The sequence below is a fragment of the Ambystoma mexicanum genome, chromosome 4p (genome assembly GCF_040938575.1).
Source record: "Ambystoma mexicanum isolate Mex_15411 chromosome 4p, UKY_AmexF1_1, whole genome shotgun sequence".
In the NCBI taxonomy this organism is placed as follows: domain Eukaryota; kingdom Metazoa; phylum Chordata; class Amphibia; order Caudata; family Ambystomatidae; genus Ambystoma; species Ambystoma mexicanum.
The window spans coordinates 704,496,446-704,516,713 of record NC_090927.1 but is presented as its reverse complement, the minus strand read 5'-3'; the positions used below and the strand labels follow the sequence as shown (position 1 = coordinate 704,516,713).

General features: G+C 43.5%; 1 protein-coding gene across 1 annotated transcript in view; it reads left to right on the top strand.

Moving 5' to 3' along the window:
* Positions 1-20,268, top strand: part of TMEM30A (transmembrane protein 30A) — a 284,456-nt gene that overhangs the window by 38,677 nt on the left and 225,511 nt on the right. Inside the window, exons 2-3 of the mRNA XM_069606265.1 lie at positions 7,853-7,963; positions 19,386-19,493. Coding sequence (XP_069462366.1) covers positions 7,853-7,963; positions 19,386-19,493 — 219 coding nt within the window. The remainder of the gene's footprint in view (positions 1-7,852; positions 7,964-19,385; positions 19,494-20,268) is intronic.

Genomic DNA, 20,268 nt, shown 5'->3' with positions numbered 1-20,268 from the left:
TTGCGGAGGGATAGCTGAAGGTATGTTGGACCGAGGCCCCAGAAACCCTTGTGGACAATGCAGAGGGTTTTGAATTTCATCCTTACATCCACTGGGAGCCAATGAAGAGATTTCAGAGCTGGAGAGATACGATCCCAGGGCTTGAGGCCAAGGACGAGTATCGCAGTCCAGTTCTGGATAAGTTGCAAAGGACGGAGAGTAGAGGTAGGTAGATTAAGAAAGAGGTTGTTGCAAAAGTCCAATTTAGAGAGAACCAGAGCTTGGGAGACAGAGCTTCTGGGGGAATGAGATGAAAGGAAGAGTACCGGTGAGGAGGTGCAGTAGGAATTTTGACTTTTATGATACATCAGATGTGTTCGGAGAAGGAGAGTGTGCAATCGAAGGTGACACCAATGTTCTTGGCCTTGCAGGTAGGGATAGGAGGAGGGCCAAGGGAGGCCGGCCAGAGAGTGAGGGGAAAGGAAGGTGATGGTGTGCCGATGAGGAGGATCTCAGTCTTGCTGGCATTCAGACAGAGATCGTTGGCAGCACACCAATCATGAATAGCAGTTAGGCAATCGGTGATGAGAGATGTGGAGGAGGTTGTGTCATCTGCGTAGCACTGGAAGTTTGAGCAGAAAATCGCAATACAGCGGGCGAGAGTTTCTAGGTATTGGTTGAAAAGCCACAGCGAGAGGTTAGACCCCTGGGGAACACCACAGGTGGAGAGGAAGATAGATGATCGGAAGGACCCAAGTTGGACCTGGGATGGTCGATCTGAGAGGAAAGAGGTCAGCCAGGCCCGAGCCTGATCGGTGATGCCCAGGTTATCATGGAGACGGTTGAGCAGGATGGTATGGCTTACCGTGTCGAAGGCAGAGGAGAGATCGAGTAGGATGAGACCAGAGGGAATGCTAGAGTCAAGGCTGGAAAGCAGATCTTCACGGATGTTCAGGAGAGCAGTTTCCGTGCTTCTGCCGGATCTAAAGCCAGACTGATGGTCATGGAGACAGCCAACAGAGTCAGAATGAAGGATTAGCTGAGAGATTGCCAGCCTTTCAAGGAGTTTGCCCAAGAAGGGGGTAATGGAAATTGGGCGATAGTTGGCCGGACAAGAGGGATCAGCTGTGGGTTTCTTGAGGAGAGGATGCACACAGGAGTGCTTAAGAGGGGAGGGGAAGGATCCTGAGGCAAAGGAGTGGTTGCAGAAATCGGCAAGGGCCGGAGCAAGGGTATCAATGTGGTCCTTGATAAGGAACAGGGATGAACCTGTTTTGACAAGGCTTTCATAGATCAGACTTGTCTAGCGACCTCATCAGGGGAGAAAAGAGGAAAGGAAGAGAAGGAGGAAGGGGGGGGGATGGCTGGAGGAGGGTCAGTGAGTACAGACGGAGAGGGGAGGGAGTGGAAGAGAGGGTGGACAAGATGTCCTGGGTTTTTCAGATAAAGTGAGAGGCCAGGGCATTGCAAAGTGCCTGAGAGGCAAGGGGAGGGGGGTAGAGATTGCAGCAGGGTTGGCCAGCTCCAGAGGGAGGGAAAGGGAGGGAAAGGGAGAGGGCGGGAGGGCGGGTGGGAGGGAGGGAGGGAGGGAGAGGGAGGGAGACATGCAGAGTGCGTTGGGCAAGAGGGGAGGATGGAGAGGGAGGGGGTATTGCAGAGGGACAGGGAGAATCAAGGTGAATGTTGAGGTCACCAAGGAAGAGTTGAGTGGTTGAGGCCAGAAGAGAGGTCATCCCACTGAGAAAAGAGGTGATCTGACCAGGGGGCCGGTAGAGAGTAGCAACACTAAGATAGTGGCTTGGAGAGATTGAGAGCCTGCAGACGAGGCATTCGAAAGAGGAGTAGATCTGAGTGGGAATGATAGTGGGAATGATAGTGGTAGGAATCCACTCTGGAAAGATCAAGGCTACACCCCCTCCGGGCCGAGTGGACCTGGGTGCGGAGAAGATCTTGTAGCCGTCAGGGAGGAGAGTGTCAAAGCTTGTGACAGAGCTGGCTGTGAACCATGTCTCTGTAAGAGCAAGGACATCAAGGTCAAGTTCTTCAAGGAGGTGGCAGATGTCAGAGGAGTGTTTGACAGCAAAGCGAGAGTTGAGTGGCACGCTGGAGAAGGGTTGTGGAGGTAGCCAGAGGAGGAAAGAGTGGGTAAGGTAGCCAAGGAATGAGAGTAGGGGACAGCCGGAGAAGAAAGAAAGTTGATGAGGCGAGGGAACCGCCTATCAAAGAGGAGGAGATTGGCCTGGGCACCTTGGACCATGACCGTGCCATTTACGTAGATGTTAAGGATGACTCTAGAGGAGTCGAAAGAAGCCAGGAGGAGACCGGACAAACCACAGAGATCATATGGGGGGCCGTAGATCCGGCGATGGAACAACAAAGAGGATGTCGTTGAGGGTCTGTCTGGAAGAGGCACTGGTACAGGTATTGGCAATAGGGAGACCAGGGTTGGAGGCAAAGATATCCTTTTTAAACTTCTTCTTTCGAGACTTGGTGAGAAGGAATGGATAGTTGATAGAGAAGCAGTTGGAATAGAGTGGAGAAACAGACAGCGCCATGAGTGTGAAGGGGGGAGGTAGAGGGAGGAGTAAGCAAGCACAGTCTTAAAGAACAGTCACTGGGCTCGCAAGTTACAATACATGGTCAAAAATTAAATGCAAAAAACACCCAAGTTTAATTTTCAAGCAAATGCAAAAATACACCCAAGTTTGACTTTCAAGCTAAATGCAGAAAACGACCAAGTTTGACTTTCAAGCTAAATGCAAAATGCACCCACGTTTGACTTTTAAGATACATACGGCCCTGTAGTTAAGGAGTCAAGTGGTGGTGGAGGATCTGTGTTGGTGAAAGGTCAATAGGTTGGTGATGCCTCAAATATCTATAGGGAGCAGGTTCCATTGTCAGTATATTTGAATGTACAATACTAATGAATAGAGGGCAACTTCCATGAAATGCTTTGAGCTAAATTCCAGAGCTGAAATTCTGACCCTAGCCTTTAGCCAATGCAATTTTCCTCCAGGTGGGGGTTATGTGGGAACTACGTGGAGTATTAGTGACAATGCGAGCAGCCGAGTGTTGGATAACTTGCAGAGTTTTAATCACATGTTTAAGTAAGCCAGTATATAAGGTATTTCATTAGTCCAGCTTTGAGTCTGATGGCACTACAATGGTAGCACAATGTGGCTCTGTGAGGAATAGGTCAAATTTTCGAGGCAACATTATGGAATAGTTGGTGGAACTAATCTCAGCATTTATCTAAGGAGCCTGAGTCAAGGTAGAGTGAAACCTAACTCCTAGATTCTTTTTACTTTTTGTTATGTATGTAATAAGAAGCCAAAGTGATGTATTGTAGGTATTTAGATGCAAGTGATGCTCCCTGGTTCTTAGAAGAATACAGTAGTAGTTCAGTCTAGTTGCTAGCCATCTCCTTTTTTATTTTGTCAAAAACGTTTTGTGTTTTAGAGATGTTTTTCTGGTGATCTTTACTCGGCGTAAAGACTGGTCTGGAAAGTATGGTCTGCATTGCATAAAGGATCATACAGGGCTTTAAGTAAATGTTCGAGTTGCTGAGATAGTACTGACCTAGTGTTACTCCAGAAGTCCTATTGGTGATGAAGAAAACTAGCCACTGAACAGACTTTTCAGATATATGGACCGCTCTTTTAATGCTCTTGATAAGGTTAGTATGATCCAGTTTGCCAAACGCTAAAGAAAGGTGCAGCAACATAAGGCCTGAATCCCCATCAATGATGAACAGCTTTAATATTCATCTGGACAAGTTGAGTACTTCTTGTTGCTTGAAACCCAGTCTGGAAGTAACCCAGCAGATTCTCTTCCTCCCCATATTAACTCCATTGAATGCAGGGGACTTTATGCAGTACTTTCAGCAGGAAAGACACATCGGTGATGGGTCTATATCTAGAACAAGCTAGAGAATCAAAGTTGTGCTTCTTTCATATAAGAGTGACGTTTATCAAATGAGAGTTTGAGTGATGTGATTGCTGGGCTCAAACATTCAGTGCAAACCTGTATGACAATAATTGTAGGACAGTGGTCAGAGGGGCAACATGTGGGTTTGAAAAGATTGTAGAAGATATATCCTGACTGGAGACCTGGGTAAAGTTAAATGGGGTGGGGGGTATGAGGGAGGAGTCCAGCGAACAAACCTGGGTGACTGCTCGATCGAGATCTGATGGTGATCGTTTTGAGATCCAGTCAGAAGAGGCATCAACAGCCACCAACTTGGAGGCAATTTGTTTAAAATTTAATATTGATAACTTTTCTCTAAAAAGAAGCTGAATTGTGTTGCACCAGTTCTCTCCGGGTTCCAAAGTTTCAACAAACAGATTGGGCAGAGTTTATTTTTTAAGCGCCTGCACTGGCTTGTCACGGCTTTAAAGGGCTCTATGGTGACCTCTAGAAGGAACCCCAAACAGGCACCAGAATTGATGATCAGTCAACTGGGGAACTGCAGGCCGACCATGACCGAGAGTATGGTTACCTGGGATCAAGCCCTTTGAATGACTCCCCGCCTCAAGTAACAGCAATTCCCCAAGTTGCTTTGTCCCGGATCCAGATGTTGAGGGCACCAAGGGAGCTGACTCCGAAACCACAGGGATGCTGTTGCTGTCCAGATACTCCAAGTGACTGGAAAAGACCATACCTAGGAGTATGGCCAATTATCTGGTATACAATTGATTTCAGTGTTTTAAAGGGGACATGCAGAGCTGGTGTGGGAGTTCTGTGTGGTGTTCCATTAACCTATGTTCTGGTAAAGTTGCATTTGTTTCACCGTTGTGATGAAGGATGGATGTTGTGGCATAAGGGTGATTACATGCTCATGGAGCATGCTGATCTGAAAGACCTCACCACCTGATGGAAATGTAAACAAATTTTAGCCGTGACAAGAGTCCGCCCAAACCGTATACAGTCTCTTCAGACCCCTGAACGTGCACGCCCTACTTTACTAGGAAAACCCCCATGCCCGAATACCAGGCAAAACAGGGCATCTTGGGAGGTGGAGTAGTCTCTACCTTTGGGTTAATCGGGGCCCCCAACGGGCCACATACATTTCAGTCGTGTCCCCAATAACAGCTACTTGGTTGGTATTTTGGTATTCAGGAAAAATAATAAAGGGATCAAATAAAGAAAAAAAGCACTACACCAGGCTGTAATATAATAATGAAACGCAGCAAAATGAGAGCATGCTCCTTGTAACATCAGATTACGTGATAATTTAAAAAGACTGCACATACAGACATGTAAGGAGATGGAAAACATGAAATACATGGTATGTTCGTTGTAATAGCCATATCGGACAACGGAAATAACCTTGTTCTAGTATGGTTAAGATATGATTTTACATTACAAATTGATTGGAAAAAATCATTTGTTCTACTGCTCATTCAAGCGAAATCAAAAGTTTAACAGTAATGTTAATGTGCTACTTACAAGTTATGTTTTGTATTTTTTTAGCATTTCATTTCTATGCATCCAAAAGAAGGGCGTTTACCTGAAACGTTCAGGACTAAATACAGAAAAGTACAGGTTATGCCGATACAGGCCACGTGAAATATAGACACTTTAAATATCACGTACAATATTAAACTTGTTTTCCATGGAAGAGTGTGCTGGCCATAGAGCGCGTATTCATGTTTTGTAACTGTTGTTTTAAGAAATCATGGCGCCCTGAAGCAACTTTGAAATTGCGACAAGCGGCTCTAAAAGAGATGAGCGCAGTATGATGAATTTCAGATGATTTCACTATGATATGATGGTTTATTTATATAGCGCCTATACACAATGTGTTTCAAAGCGCTTCAAGGCAAGGGAGGGAACAAAGGAAATTACAATGACATTCTTCCAGGCCATGAACAGTAAGGATGTGAAATTAACTATCGACATTTCAGATAGTGCAAGAGCTAAGACATAGATAAGGAAAGGAGGGGGAGAGTGGGAAGGAAATGGAACCTGTGTGCGAGTAGGTGGGGGGCACAAGGGAACATCACTAGGGGACCAGAGGGGTGGGGATTGCCTGTGCGGACATAGGGTGTAAACACATGTTGGTGCATGCTTACCTGGTGTCTGAGCAGGGGTTTGGGGCCCTGAATCCGAATAGGAATTGCCCTTTTCAACTGCCCTTCGGACACCCGTGTGTGAGGCGCCCTTGATTTAAGAGTTAAGAGCAGGAAGGAAGAGGCAGGGCTAAGAAGATGGGCGGTGCTTAGGCCAGGTGACCTAGAGCCACTTACACCTGCTCCCCATCTGCAAAGGAAAAGAGGCTGGAGGGCTCCTTAAGTAGGGAAAAGGGTGCAAGAGTGCAACAACTGCTCACCCAACATGGAAGCACTTGCTAACCAAAGAAAATTTGAAAGAACTCTTGTTAGGTGAACACCTGATGCTCAAATGCAATCCATCCCTAAATATATAAAATACACTTCCAGGGTTGTTTATTTCACAGAATTTCAACCTCAAAAGGGAAGCACTTACAAATGTATAAAACGCAGGTGCCAACCTTGAAGCTGCATTTCTGTGAGGTTTCTATACACCTGAACTTTAAAACTGCAACGTTCAGCCAAAGCGCCATCTGTGTGCAATGCGTTTGTTAGGATGTTGGCTACTAAGAAGGCAGTGCAGCCTCCGCCTTCTCGCACCATTTTATTTTCTGCTATCTTGATATACTGCAGAAACTTGGTGTTCGTTATTTATGCAATGCCTAATAGTGTTCTGTGTGGCAGGTAACCATGATTTGTGTGTTTGAGTTGCTATTGTACAATCTAACAACCGTGGCTGCCGCAGAAATGTTTGGCTCCCCTTTTGTAATTTGAAAAGGGGCTATCCGATTTCAATTTGCTGTGGGTTTGTCGGTGCAGATTGCTTGTTTGCACGAGTAGGCTTTTTATTCAGGAACTTGCATAGGTATCGCATCGCCTTTGTCATTGGGCACCATAAAAGACGAAACATTTCTTTAGCAGCTGTGTAAAATATTGAAGATATTATATTTCAATGCATTAGAGTAGATGACGTTTTATATTTTTGCTGATATTCAGGTTCTGTGGTCCACTTGTTTGAAACATCAGGCTAGGAAAGGAATTCGTTGGTAGACTTGATATTGATTTTACTACCTGGTCATTGCAGGTCTACACAGCACCTGGCGTTTGTAGAAAAAGGCATACCAATGCAGTTGCGTTGAACTTGGAAGTGTACTTAAAATCTTGATTAAAAAAAAAAAAAAAAATATATATATATATATATATATATATATATATATATATATATATATATATATATATATATATATATTTCATGTTTTGTTACAGAATTGTGTGTTACCCGATGTAAGAGCCAAAAGGTGTTATATGGATTCAGTGCTGAGCAGAGACCTGTGCATGGTTGGCTTCTCGGCTAGGTTGAGTGTTAATACCCATGATCATGCATCCCGCAAACCTCTACGTTCAGACAGCCTGTGTCTCACTCGCACAACCAAACTAAAACATTTGCCTCCGCCACCCCATTCGTATGATAATCCGTCTGTTACATCGTTGCTGGGAAGGATCTCGTCTAGAAGCAAGATGATACATTTTAGGTTTTTGATGTTTCTTGCTGCAAGGTTGGAATCCTTTTTCATTGCAAAACTGATGTAGGCATGTTATCTGTAAAGTAGCACATACATGCGAGCCAGGTTTTATTTTCAAGAACATGCTGTGGAGTCCATTTGCAAGGTGAGGGAGCGAGTGAGGGAGGGCAGGCGCGGAGGGAGTGATACCATGCACTGATCCCATTATAGTTTCATCTCATCCTGCAACCACACACGAAGCATTTATTTGTTCCTTTTTGATTTGAGGGTTATTAACCTGCCACTGTCTCTACATTGCAGATTGACTATACCGGAATTGACCCTTCCAGTCCCTGCAACAAATGTCTAAATGTACCATGGAATGTCACTTGCAACTGCACCATCAACTTCACCCTGGATCAGCCATTTGAGGTATGCGATACGTGTGGGTGGGTCATCACAACCCACATCTTGTAACCAAAATCCTTCTCTTTTTACCCTTCCATGTTTTTTCAGTATTGTTAATTGTGTTTGACCTTTGCAACTAATGTATTTATGAAAGAGTGTTTTACAATGTTAACTGCACCTTTTGCCCACTTCAAATGTCTTTAGGGGAAACCTTGCCCAAAACTCTGGTGTCCTCTTTGCATCTGTACTAGGTGACTGCCAGACAAGCTGGAAACAAGTCACAATGATTTGAGGACTTAATTGAGTATGCAGGTCCCCAGTAGTGATGTTTCCCTGGTACATGGATAGCCAGCAGCGTGGAGGAGGGTGCTGGGGGGTGGGAGCGTATAAGTGGTCCACGCGAACAAGCTACATGGTTCACAGATGTGTCTGAAAATACGTTTTTCCCCCCACCCATTTACTGAACCTTTTTTCATTTCCTTTTCTTGATTATTGTATATAACATATATAGCAATGGCAACGACAGCAGGAAATTAATATAACACATTCAGATGGTTCCATGTAATAATGTCGACACAAAAATCTCGCCGAAAAATGGCCGTTTTTTGTGGTGACATTATTGCATGGAACATGTGGGGGACACTACCGCGGCAACCTCCAATTTTTTTTATTTTTTAATATTTCTTTTTTGCCCCTGTCCCCATATATATGGTCACCGTAAATAATATCGCCACAACCTTTTCCCGGCGGTATTATTTATGGCGACCATATATATATGGGGATAATATTACCTGATACCATTCAGATATCCATAATTAGTTTGCATTTCACTAGCTGGGTGGTCTGGGGTACGGCAGAAGAAGGTAGTACATAATCTAGTTAGACCTATACCTCATCTGTAGGGATAGGAGTTATGCAAGCATCGTGCAAAATCTGACTAGAACATCTCAATGTAAGAGTTTGTCGGCAAAGGCTTCCTACGAGATCCTTGACATTTGTTGACCCAGGACAGCTGCAAACAGGCCAGACAAGCAGTTGCAGGTCTATGGATCCAAGTCATGCTGTTTGTTTCTGGGTTTTTGCCCATGCCACAACTATGATGCTGGTGGCGAGCAATACAATTCTGTGAACACTCCAGGCATTGCAGGTGAGCTAACGTGCAGAGTCCACTTTTTCAGAAAAGCTTTTTGTGAGAGTGCCAACAATCATTCACATCTTGACACAACCATGCTGAGTGTAACATGTGTGCTCATTGCGTTTACTTCTTGGACAGGCTCCCGCTGCTGTTATCACATTTTCTATTTTTTAACAGGGTTTCTTTAATTCATCTGAGGTGTTTGATCTAGACCTGCATATTCCCACTATCTTTGTCAAATTCAAATTCCCATAGTGCCATGACTTCATGGAGAAGCCATAATGCCATTTCATCACAATTCTATAGTTTGAGAACCTTTCAGTGAGCACATGACTGAACAGTGTGCTTTCTTGTCAATTTCCTTGTTCTTTTTCCTCTCTGCCTGTACTACAACATTGCATATATTATTGCAAACACTCTTACCACCTCGAATCTATTATTTGAGATACACTTGGCGTTAGCATACAAATCATACATGTTCATGCAAACCTAGCTTGAGTTTTCTTGATATGTTTGGTGCGATAGTTTGCTCAACTTGCTTTGCAGAGTCACAGAGAGCAAGGACAAAATTGGCTTCATCTAAGGCCTTGAAGATTGTGGCTGTGGAGATGCATATGTATCTGATCTTATCTTGCAACCACTTAAAAACCACATCTCCTGTGTGCCCTCATTCAGTGGTAATAGCTCTCATTTCTCAACATTTAGCCCAAAAAATAGGCCAAAATTGTTTTGGATGGGCAAGGGCTAGGTTAATAATTGGGTGTCTAACATATACCAGCAGCTTGTTTGTATATAGTGATGTTCCAGCCTCTCTGGTTGTAAAAGAGTTAACCTTTCTGTGTGTGAGCTTCCCAGAGAACGCTGGTCAGGGTGCTATTTTTATATCCGATAAGATTCATTAAAAGGGGCAGCTCTGTCTGCTCTCTCCAAGTAAAAATGGATTGGCAACAAAGCAGTTAGTGTAAAAACCATCCTGCACAAGCCCGAGCACGCGAGACCATTTGAGCGAATCATAATACCTTTTTTTAATGTCTAACCTGCCAATGTCTGTGAGCCACTCGTCGAACAATGAAGACATTGAAAAATCACACGAGGTTGGCCTTGGTGAACCTCCCTTGGCTGAAAACATGTTGGGACCAGAACATTAGCAAGTATTTTGTTTTCTCAATTGAGCTACGATATAGGATGATCGTACCAAATGTCAATCCTGTCTTTGTCCCGTTTAAGAAGTACTTGAACCCAGAAGCCCTTTATGCGAGGTAGGACTCTCTGGGATGGATGAGGATGCAGATTTTACTCTTACACCAATAATAAGACCGACTCATGAAGTTGGCAAATCTTTAGCTGTTTTATTAACAAGTATCAAACTGGGAGTACAACGGACGTTCGCTCAAATCTCTCTCAAGAGCTCTCTCAATACATTTCATTCAAAATTACATTTATATAGTAAAACCTCATAGGTGACGTTGTGCTACGTGTCAAAATAAGAAAACCTACTTGGGTTTGTTATAGGCTTAAGGGGAACATCTAGGTATACTTTCTATGCGGGATAGGATCGTGATTGGATCTCTAAGGTCATGTGGACAGTTAAGCCCACCCCTAGTGCAAGTCATCTTTGCTGTCATGACATACACACCGTTTCATTGGCTTTCAAGCTATAGGTCTCTTTACTATGTGGCCCTCTGATTGGTTGGCACGCTTGTACCCTTGTGGAATATTCCACTCGCTAGCAGCACGCAAGCCGGTACACCATGGTGCCGGAGGGATGGACTTGACCATGTCTTCCCACCCAATTAGCCCAACGTGCATCCTCACTACTACGGTCTGCCATTCGAATTAGTCTCTGAACTCAGCCTTGCAAAGTATCACTGCGCTTGAGAATAGAAGTGTGTGAGCATGGTCTTATCTTCAGGTCTCGGAGTAGCTTGCCCAAAGTCTTGATCATGTGACAGGAGACAGTGTTTTGAGCTCCTTCTTCGCAATTAACACTATTAAATGAATAAAACCTGGCACTGCTAGTGTTTTTCCATTACACCTCAACAGGAGCTTGTCTCGCTTCTCACATTTATTGGATCTTCTCGAATATATAACCAGTTTCTTGGCTGTCCTAACCCTTGACACTGGGCCAGACAACCTTTCTCGAATCTTGCATCGTCGTCCGCTGTTTTCTTCTACTGCTAGTTTTCTAAAACACGTTGTGGAACATCCAGATTCTATATAGGTATATGACACAAATGACAGAGATACTAGCGGTCATACATGTCAAATAAGCACGTAACTCATTTCCTAACATTTCTGCAGTCTTCTTGGCATCGCGTCTGCTCCTCGATGGAGGAGACAAGGGTGTTCTCATTCGCCTTCTTGTCACTAACTCGTGGGGTGTAAGGTGGTGGTCCGACCCAGCTGATTCCTTAATGCATATAATGCAAGGGGCAGGCAGTGCAGCCATCCCTTCTTTAATGTTAATTTTGCAACTCTCTCTTTAAGGAGAAGGTTGAGTCTCTCACATATCCCGTTCGTTTGCAGGTGATAAGCAGAAGAAAACTTGTGTTTTATACTAAGCAATGTACTAATCTGTTCAAATACTTCATTAACAAAATGATGCCCATTGTTGGATCTCAGCACCTCACATACTCCCCATCTGAGAAAAACTTCTCAGACTAATAACTTCGCTGCACCATTGGCATCAGGGTGTGTACAAGGACCTGCTTCAATGCAACTAGAAAAAGGACACACCACCACTATCCTACACATGTATCCATTACATACTTGCCGCATATTAACATAGTTAGTCCTGTGATCGTTCTCAGTTTATGGCCAGCGGTAAACCTTTGACATACAATGTCATTTATTACATAAAATGCAACATGTTCAAACAGGTTCGGTATGAACCCGTCCTCTGCAATAGCTGCTACAAGGCTTTCCCTAGTTACATGCGCAGGGTAGTGCAGCTGTTCAAGCGATCGCCTTAACAAGGTTACAGGCATCAACGGCTTTCCAGTGCTGTCTTGTCGCCACAGTGCTTCAGAGGGGGACAAAGCACACCCCCTCCGCTTCCACAATTCTTCCTTTTCTGTGGTGTACTGCCTTGAACCTCCAACTGTGTTCTTGGTAAATGATTAAACCCTTCATTTACAATCATAATTGTGACTACTTTTTCCTTTACAGCTATAGTATCAAAACTTGAAATATTTGGTGAATATGCAACCCTTTTGGCCTCTTCATCTGCGGCTTCGTTCCTGCGAGAGAGAAAGTCAGTTCACTTAGTTGTGCTGCGCATTTTACTATTGCAATGGCTATACTGGGTGTTGTACTGCCTTGATAAGCCTGTTCAATAATGTTGCATGTTGTACTGGAGTGCCGTCTGCTCAGAGGTAGCCCCTCCTTTTCCAACATGCTAGCCCTGTGTGCACAGATGATGTCACATAGGCGGAGTCACTGTATACTGTCACTTCCTGCCCTGCATATTTCTGGAGCGCGACAATAAGCGCCACCAATTCTGCTGCTTGCGCTGAAAAGTGAGACGGTAGTTTTGCACTTGCTACCACTTGTCATGTGCACGGGCGCTTGGAAGAAGTGGTGGCAGTTTCGTTGGGGCAGCCATTAATGTTCCGGTATGTTATTCTTCATCCTAGGTGACGGTCTAGTCTTTTTCACGTTGTTTCAGTTGCTACCGCGGCTAGCTGGGAAGTACTTATTTCCGGTCTTCGCAGCTACCGGCACGTTGCAATGTCTGGGATACACTCTCCGCTTGCTCCTTAGTTGCTACAGCTCTTTTCTCCGTTTTGCACAGTTTTGTACTTGCTTACCTTCTCTTCTCTTGGGGCCTTGCCCAGCCCTCTCCCTATTCTGTTTATTCCTTCTTACTTTTTTGTCTTTTCTGGTCTGCCACTCGTTTTGTGTGTGCCAGCCCTTCCCATACTTCCTCCCTCTCTTTCCTTTTTTTCCCTTGTTTATTTCGTTGTTTCACTGCTTTCCTTCGCTTCGTAAGAGTTCATTGGTCGAGCTTTGACTTCTTTAGTTCTGTGGTGGATTCCTGCTGCTTCCATCTACAGACAGCTCCTCTTTTGTACCGTTTGGAAGTTCTTGTTACCGGATTTGAATACTCTGCTGATACTTACCATACTGCCATCTCTACGGATACCACACCAACAGGACCTCAATCTGGAAAAGGTTTTTTTTACGCCTGCAGCTTTTTCCCCTATTTTTCGCCTGTTTCGGTGAAGGGGCCACACGGGCCACAGCTCACAGGTGGCCGCTGTGGCTTCCCATCGAGGAAGGCTTGTCTCAACAACCACTCGCCAGTACAGAGAGCCAGCACAATACACCACAGGTGAGGAGTCTGAAGAGGGTAGTGGGGCTGAAGAATCGGACACGTATTGTGACACCACTTCAATTTCCCCATTAGCTCTGTACGTTACCACAGCTGAACCTGAATGCCTTTCCCCATCAGTTTGATACATTTTTGAAGACCAGTCAAAGAGAATCTCCCCCCCTGCTAACCCATTTTACTTTACCATTGGGATATTGTCATAGAACTCTTCGTAGTTGGCGCAATCATGCACATGCTCACCCTCTGCCACAAGCTCAGCTACAAATGTGGCATGGTTCACTATTTTAAACCTGACTATTTTGATTGCGGGATTCGTATGCGGAAGGTCTCTGGGATGTCAACGTACCCTTAGGCGTCTCCAAAATGGCAAACAAAACATGCTCAACAATGTCATAGAACACCCCATTGCAATACTAGTAGACTTCACTATTGGGAATGCGGCTGCTGACAGCGACTGTTCACAAGGAAAGTGCCCTCTCCTAACTGGATCTAAAATCCCTCTGTTATATGCCAGGGGCTTATACCCCAATGTAGTTCTCTGTGTAAGCACCGCTGTCATAACTTTCCCATTCGTATGTGAGAACAAAAATAATTCCTCATCAGAATTGGGAATTCTAAAACTGAAGCTGTACAAATTGCTTTCTTCAAACCCTTCCCCCATTTCCTCAGTCCATTCTATACTTTCTTTGTTCACTTGTGCTCTCTTCAGAGCCTGCAAAAGGGGTATTGTGTATGAACTATTATCCAATACCCATGCTCTAACATAGTTGCATAATCCCCAAAACTGCTACATTTATTTATCGTGTGTGGTTTTGCTGTTTTCATAATCGCCTCAGCTCTTTCAGGTGTGACTCTCTTCCCCTCATGTGAGATCAACTGACCTGTGTACAATACCTCTTCTTGACAATATTGCAACTTTTCCTTTTCCTTGTCCACTTCATATCCCTTGTCTGCTACAATAGTTATTACCTGAATCGAATCTTGCCTGCACTCATCTTCTGATGTGCTGCAAACCAAAATATCGTCTACGTACTGCAGCACAACACTTTGCAAATCAATGTTGCTTAGGTCCATTTGCAGGACCATATTAAAGATCGATGGAGACTCACAGTACCCTTGGGGCAACCGAGTGCTCTTCAGCTTAGTTTGACGAAACGTAAACACGTAAGGTCTTGGGAGTCCTTATGCAACAGGAAATGCATTTTTCAAGTCCATCACATGAAATATCGTGCTTCTGCTGGATACTACATAGTATTGTCGCCGGATTAGGAACTAAAGGAAACTCTGCCTCTGCAATCTGGTTAATCGGTCTCCTATCTTGAATAAATCTCCACAACGCCCTCCCCTTCAATTTCTTCAAAGGGTACACCGCAGTATTACACAGTGACTCTGAGGTCACTAAACTACCTTGTTCCGTCAGGGCTGATAGTCTTAAAAATACCCTTGTCTGCCTCTCGAGACATTGGGTACTGTCTTGCTTGTCGTAAAATTGCTCCCCTCACCCTATGGCTGCATTTAACTCTAGGGGAATAGTCTGTCCCCCCTCTTTGTCCATAGGTATCTGTGGCTTGAACAAAAACTCATCAGGTTTGAGACTTCAGCGTTGTAGCGATCGAAAAAAGGACGATCGCTACAAACACTGAAGTCTCAATTGTAAGACTTTCTAAGAACCGTTACTTGCTAAAGCATAGCACAAGGGAAACCACTATGGAAATATGCAACATGACAATCTTGAATCCAAACTAGTCTCGAGATAAACAAAAGGGGCAATACTGATGCATAGCATCAACTGAAAATATTTTTCAAATAACTAGAACATCTAAATAAAAGGCCTGTATGCATTTGATCAATGAAATTGAAAGTAATTTCTTGCTAGAAACCCTCCTGATGAGCCAATTAACTTGGTGAAACACATGTTGAGGGCAACATTATGAATTAAACCCTTCATGACAAATGAATCCAGCACTATGAATATTATTTACTTTTCATGAGCAATATCTGAAGGTGATTAGCAAATCCTTATTTTTACAGGTATATAGGGGATATGGATCTTCCATACCTGACAGAGGAGGCCCGCAAGGCCCCTGGGTCAGATAGCTTTGGAATTGAACTATATAAGGAATTCATGCAGACTCTGGTGCCTGGGCTACTTAAATTGTGGGAGGAATTGCTGGAATTTGGGAGGCTACCACCATCACTTTCGGAAGCCATTATTACAGTATTGGTGAAATTGGGCAGGCCTCCGTATGAATTAGGTTTGTATAGGTGGTTGTCACTAATAAATGCAGATGTTAAAGTGTTTGCGAAAATATTCACCACGTGCCTGCTTCCATACATGCAAATATTGGTACATGTGGACCAATCTGGGTTTGTTCTCAGCCGGTCGACCGCATTAAATGTATTGTTTGGTTTAATTGGTTTGTTCGTGTTTTCATTTGAATGGAGTGCTTTTTTGTTTGTTTCAGCCTATGTGGAACTGATGTATTGTAAACCTAATAAACAGAAGTTTAAAAAAAAAAAATGTATTGTTTAAAAAGATTGGGCATAATGAAAAATATATAAATATTTTTTAAAGTTCCTATGTAAAATGTTTGGGAAATCGGCCTCAAAGTCTGGATTGTTATTCCCCTGGAGGCATCCATTTTGTAGATTTCAGCAGCCTCCTTTGTCAATGTTAAGCTGCTCTTGGTGCTCTAATCAAGCAAAAGCCGCCTGCTGCCGGAGAAAAGCGAATACTGGCAGGCTGCAGCTGGAGGCTTCTTCCTCTGCTCCGTCTGGGTGAGTGCTGCCCCACCCCTATTTCCTTTCAGTCTTATATTGATGAACTCTGGTTCTCAGAGTTCATTAATATAGGATTGCCGCATGCAGCGGAGTCTCCATAATTGCCTTGGCTTTCCTTTTTAAAATGTTATGTGCTGGAGGCATCTCGCCTCAATAAAGGCATACTCCGCTCTCCTGCAGTAATGGGCAAAAACTCCCAGTAGGGGCTTTTGCTTGATTAGTGCCGCTAGAACAGAGCTTAACATTAACACAGAGGCTGCTGAAATCTACAAAATGGATGCCTCCTAGTGAAAACTTTGGGGCTGATTTCCCAAAATGTTTACGTAGGAATTGTAAATATTATGCCCAATCTTTTTAAACAATAACATTTTTGAGCGCACTACCCCTTTTTAAATCTCAGGCGGCTCTTCTGCATGATATCATAAATTAACCCACAAGCTCAGGTGCTGCAGTGTCGTTGGACGCACGAAAGCGTTTCATTCTATCTCATGGAAATTCCTCTTTGTGGTGCTATGCCATTTTAAGTTCGGAAACTATTTCATAAGGTGTGTGAGACTAATACATGCTGCACTAACGGCTAAGGGTTGCACGTTAGGTTTGCACGAATGGGACACTGTTGCATGCTTTTCAGTTAAGTCGGGGGACGAGACAGGGATGTACCCTGTTCCCTTTGTTTGCCCTCACAATAGATGGTTGCTGGGGAAGCGCTATGGACAAGAGTATTTGTATACAGGGGGCCCCACAGATTGTGTCATTGTATATGGATGACACCCTGTTAAATATCAGAGACCCGGAACATCAAGGCTGTTATCCTTAGCAACTCACGTACAGACTCCTGCACTTTGAACCTGGTTTGCGCAACCGTCAACGCATGGTCCAGATTGTTTAAAAGGTTGGGAGTTAGTGCTCCGTATAGTGGTGGGATCCCCTTGTGGAGCTTCCCTGGTCTCTCCCCTACAAATGACCCTGATCTACAAATGTCCTGGAATGGCGATAAACAGATGGTCTTGAGGGATCTATATCCTTGGGGAATATGCGTGATATTGGAGGAGTTTGTGGAGAAATTGGATAATGCACCCATTAAAACTCTTCAATACCTTTTGGATGCGGTCAGCTGTCAGATGCAGATGGTTGTCGTTTGCACAAACGCCGGTATCCCAGGGTTGTATAGAGGCACTGTTGTTGGGTGGAGGCACTGGAAGGTTGATCTCTACGTTGTACAGACTGGTTCAGGCTGACCAGCCTTCTACAAATATGGCGTGCTGTAAGTGGGAACACAATCTGAAATGGAGATACAGGAGGTATAATGGCAGAAATATTACCTGTTAATGAGAGAAGTCTCTCTTAATGGGCGATTTCGACTTATACAATTTAAAGTACTTAATAGATTGTATTATACACTGGTGCGGCTTGCATCGGACCTTAGATGAATGTTTGAAATGCAGGGGGCGTAGGTGGACTCATTCCATATGTTCTGTGTTTCGAAGATGAGGTAGTTCTAGGAGGTGGCAGGAGTGCTACACTATAAGGTGGGCATTCCCCGGTGATCTCGCCGCCCATATGTCTTCTGGTTGACATTGGAAAGGTATCCATACTTGTGCGTAGACTGTTTAACATTGGATGTGTTGGAGCGAAGAAATGTATATTGAAATATTGGACATCTAAAATGGCTCCTACATGCAATGAATGGCTAAACAAATTAACCTATGTTATTGAGAGGGAGGAGGGGTATGTGGTGCTGGTTATGATAAGCTGGCATAAAGACATTTGGGGCCCCATCCTAGACTACCTCTAGCGTGTAAATGAGAGGGAAGAGGGGCAGTAAAGTGGTGGCTGATTGGACGAGGGTTGACCATGGGGGCATTACTTACCTGATAATTGAGTTGGCTCACGCACTAGGGCATGTAATGGTATTGATTAATGCAATTGAACTGATTCAGGAATGGAATTTGTCAAGTTTAACGTGTCTGCTTGTTTTGTTAAAGGTGTTTTCTTTTTTCTTTTTTTTTTTTTAATGCTGTACTTTTAGACTAACATTCCAACTTTTTTTTTTAATCTAGTTGATAGTCTGTTACTTGTTTTATGAGCTTTAAAATACACCATTAGGAACTATTTTTGTTTCAAATGTTTGACGGGAGGCAGCGACAACAAAAACGCCTCCCTATAAAGTGTCCCTGAAATCCTTATGCGTTTTTTCAATATTACTGACCCAATGTGATTATTAAAATGTACAGTTTTCTAAACCATTCCTTCAGGCAGGGCACCCATTTCACTTATTTTGCGGTATTTAAATAATGTTCTCTGCACCCCCTTATGGAATTCATGTGCGCACTAATAATGTAAAAAAGCTTTTGTTGGTTCTCATAGGCATGTATCCACCAATTCCATCTTTAAGGAAGTTGAGTAGGGAAGTTCATGTGCTTTTTGCTGACATACCACAGATGCTGTTTGAGTAGACTCTCGGTCAGGCCATGATGAAAATATGTTTGGCTAAACTGTAATTGTACTTTAATATTTCCCTCCCCAATGCTTTTAGATCACCACAGCCCTAGGCCTGAAGTGGGTAGGCTGTAAGAGTAGTTAGGTTTAACCTATCAGTGTAGTAAATCCAGTGTTCTTCATCCTGTGTGTGTGGGGGTTGGGGGGCAGGGTCATATCCTACCCTTTCCCTTTTTCTCTTTCTAGGTGATAGTTTAAACTAAGGACAGAGAAAATGGGAGTAGATTAATGCTAGCTTGACAGGGGGGCCAGGTCAGATGGCAGTGGGTGAAGCCTGTGGGTTTGAGCCACCACTCTTTCCAAGATTAGTTTACCATCTGTATTAGCAGTGCATGGACAATTACTCCAGTAACTGTTTGTGGATGTACTAGTCATATGGCTGAAATATTACAGTATTTGTGGTTACTACAGTGAGTAAAATGAACTTCTATGATGACATAAGTATCATGCATTGTCCTTTTCAACAAATAGCGTAAGTTTTTAAATTGAATGAGATTGTGGCTGAGCAGAAGTAATATGTATTACTGCAGTATGTCTTTCTGCAATGTCTTGTATTCCAATTTCTAAGAAACCTGTACCCGACAATGTTGCTACTTCCATTGTGTACATTAATATTATTTAACAGCACAGAGTGAATGTTTAAGGACAATGTGACATCTGCCAACAATGTCTTTTTTTTTCTTTTACTCCCTGTTTAGAGTAATGTGTTTATGTACTATGGCCTGTCCAACTTCTATCAAAACCATCGTCGGTATGTGAAATCACGAGATGATAGCCAGCTAAATGGTGATAAAACATCTTTGACAGTAAGTAATTGACTGTGTTTGTAGTAGTTCTTATTTGGATTTGTGTATTTAGAATACTTTCTCGAGTACAGGCCAACCTCTTGTTTAAACCTTGACTGGATTATCCTTCTCATTGACTCACTTGAAGAGGTTAAAAACTGAAATGATTTTCCATGTCGGTCTTACAATCCTGTCGTTCCCATCTCCATCTCCTAAACCATTGGGTCTGGATATTGGCATCCTCTTGCAATAATTCCTTACGTTCAAGTGTGTGCGTGTGTGTGTGTGTGTATGTCACTTTAAAAATGTTCTGTGCATGCCTGTACACAACGAACTTGCATATTTCTAGGATCTCCCTTTTTCTCAAGACTGAGAACAGCTGGGGCACATGACTTCAAAACTGAGCTAGTAGACCATTCTTAAAAGATGTTTACTGTTCTTGAAGATGCTTCGTGAGGGAGGAACCACACTCTTTTGCATAAATTAGGAACCGCTTTCACACCATGCGGCAAGAGTCTTTGCACCGTTTTCTCGGTGGGGTAAGGCATTTAAACTGCCATAATGAGGATGAGCCAACAGTGTGCTCAAAGCAGGCCTAACTGTGCCTTCCTCACCAGAGTAGGGCACAGAACATTTGCCCACATTTGTTACACTTCAGAGGAAATACTACACTTTGAACACCATGTGTTCATATTGTCAAAGGTACCGGTTTCTTTTTTATAACTCCTTTTTATTTGTTTTCCAATAACAAACCGCTATTATACAACCATCACTACACAGTGGATATAGCATCAGT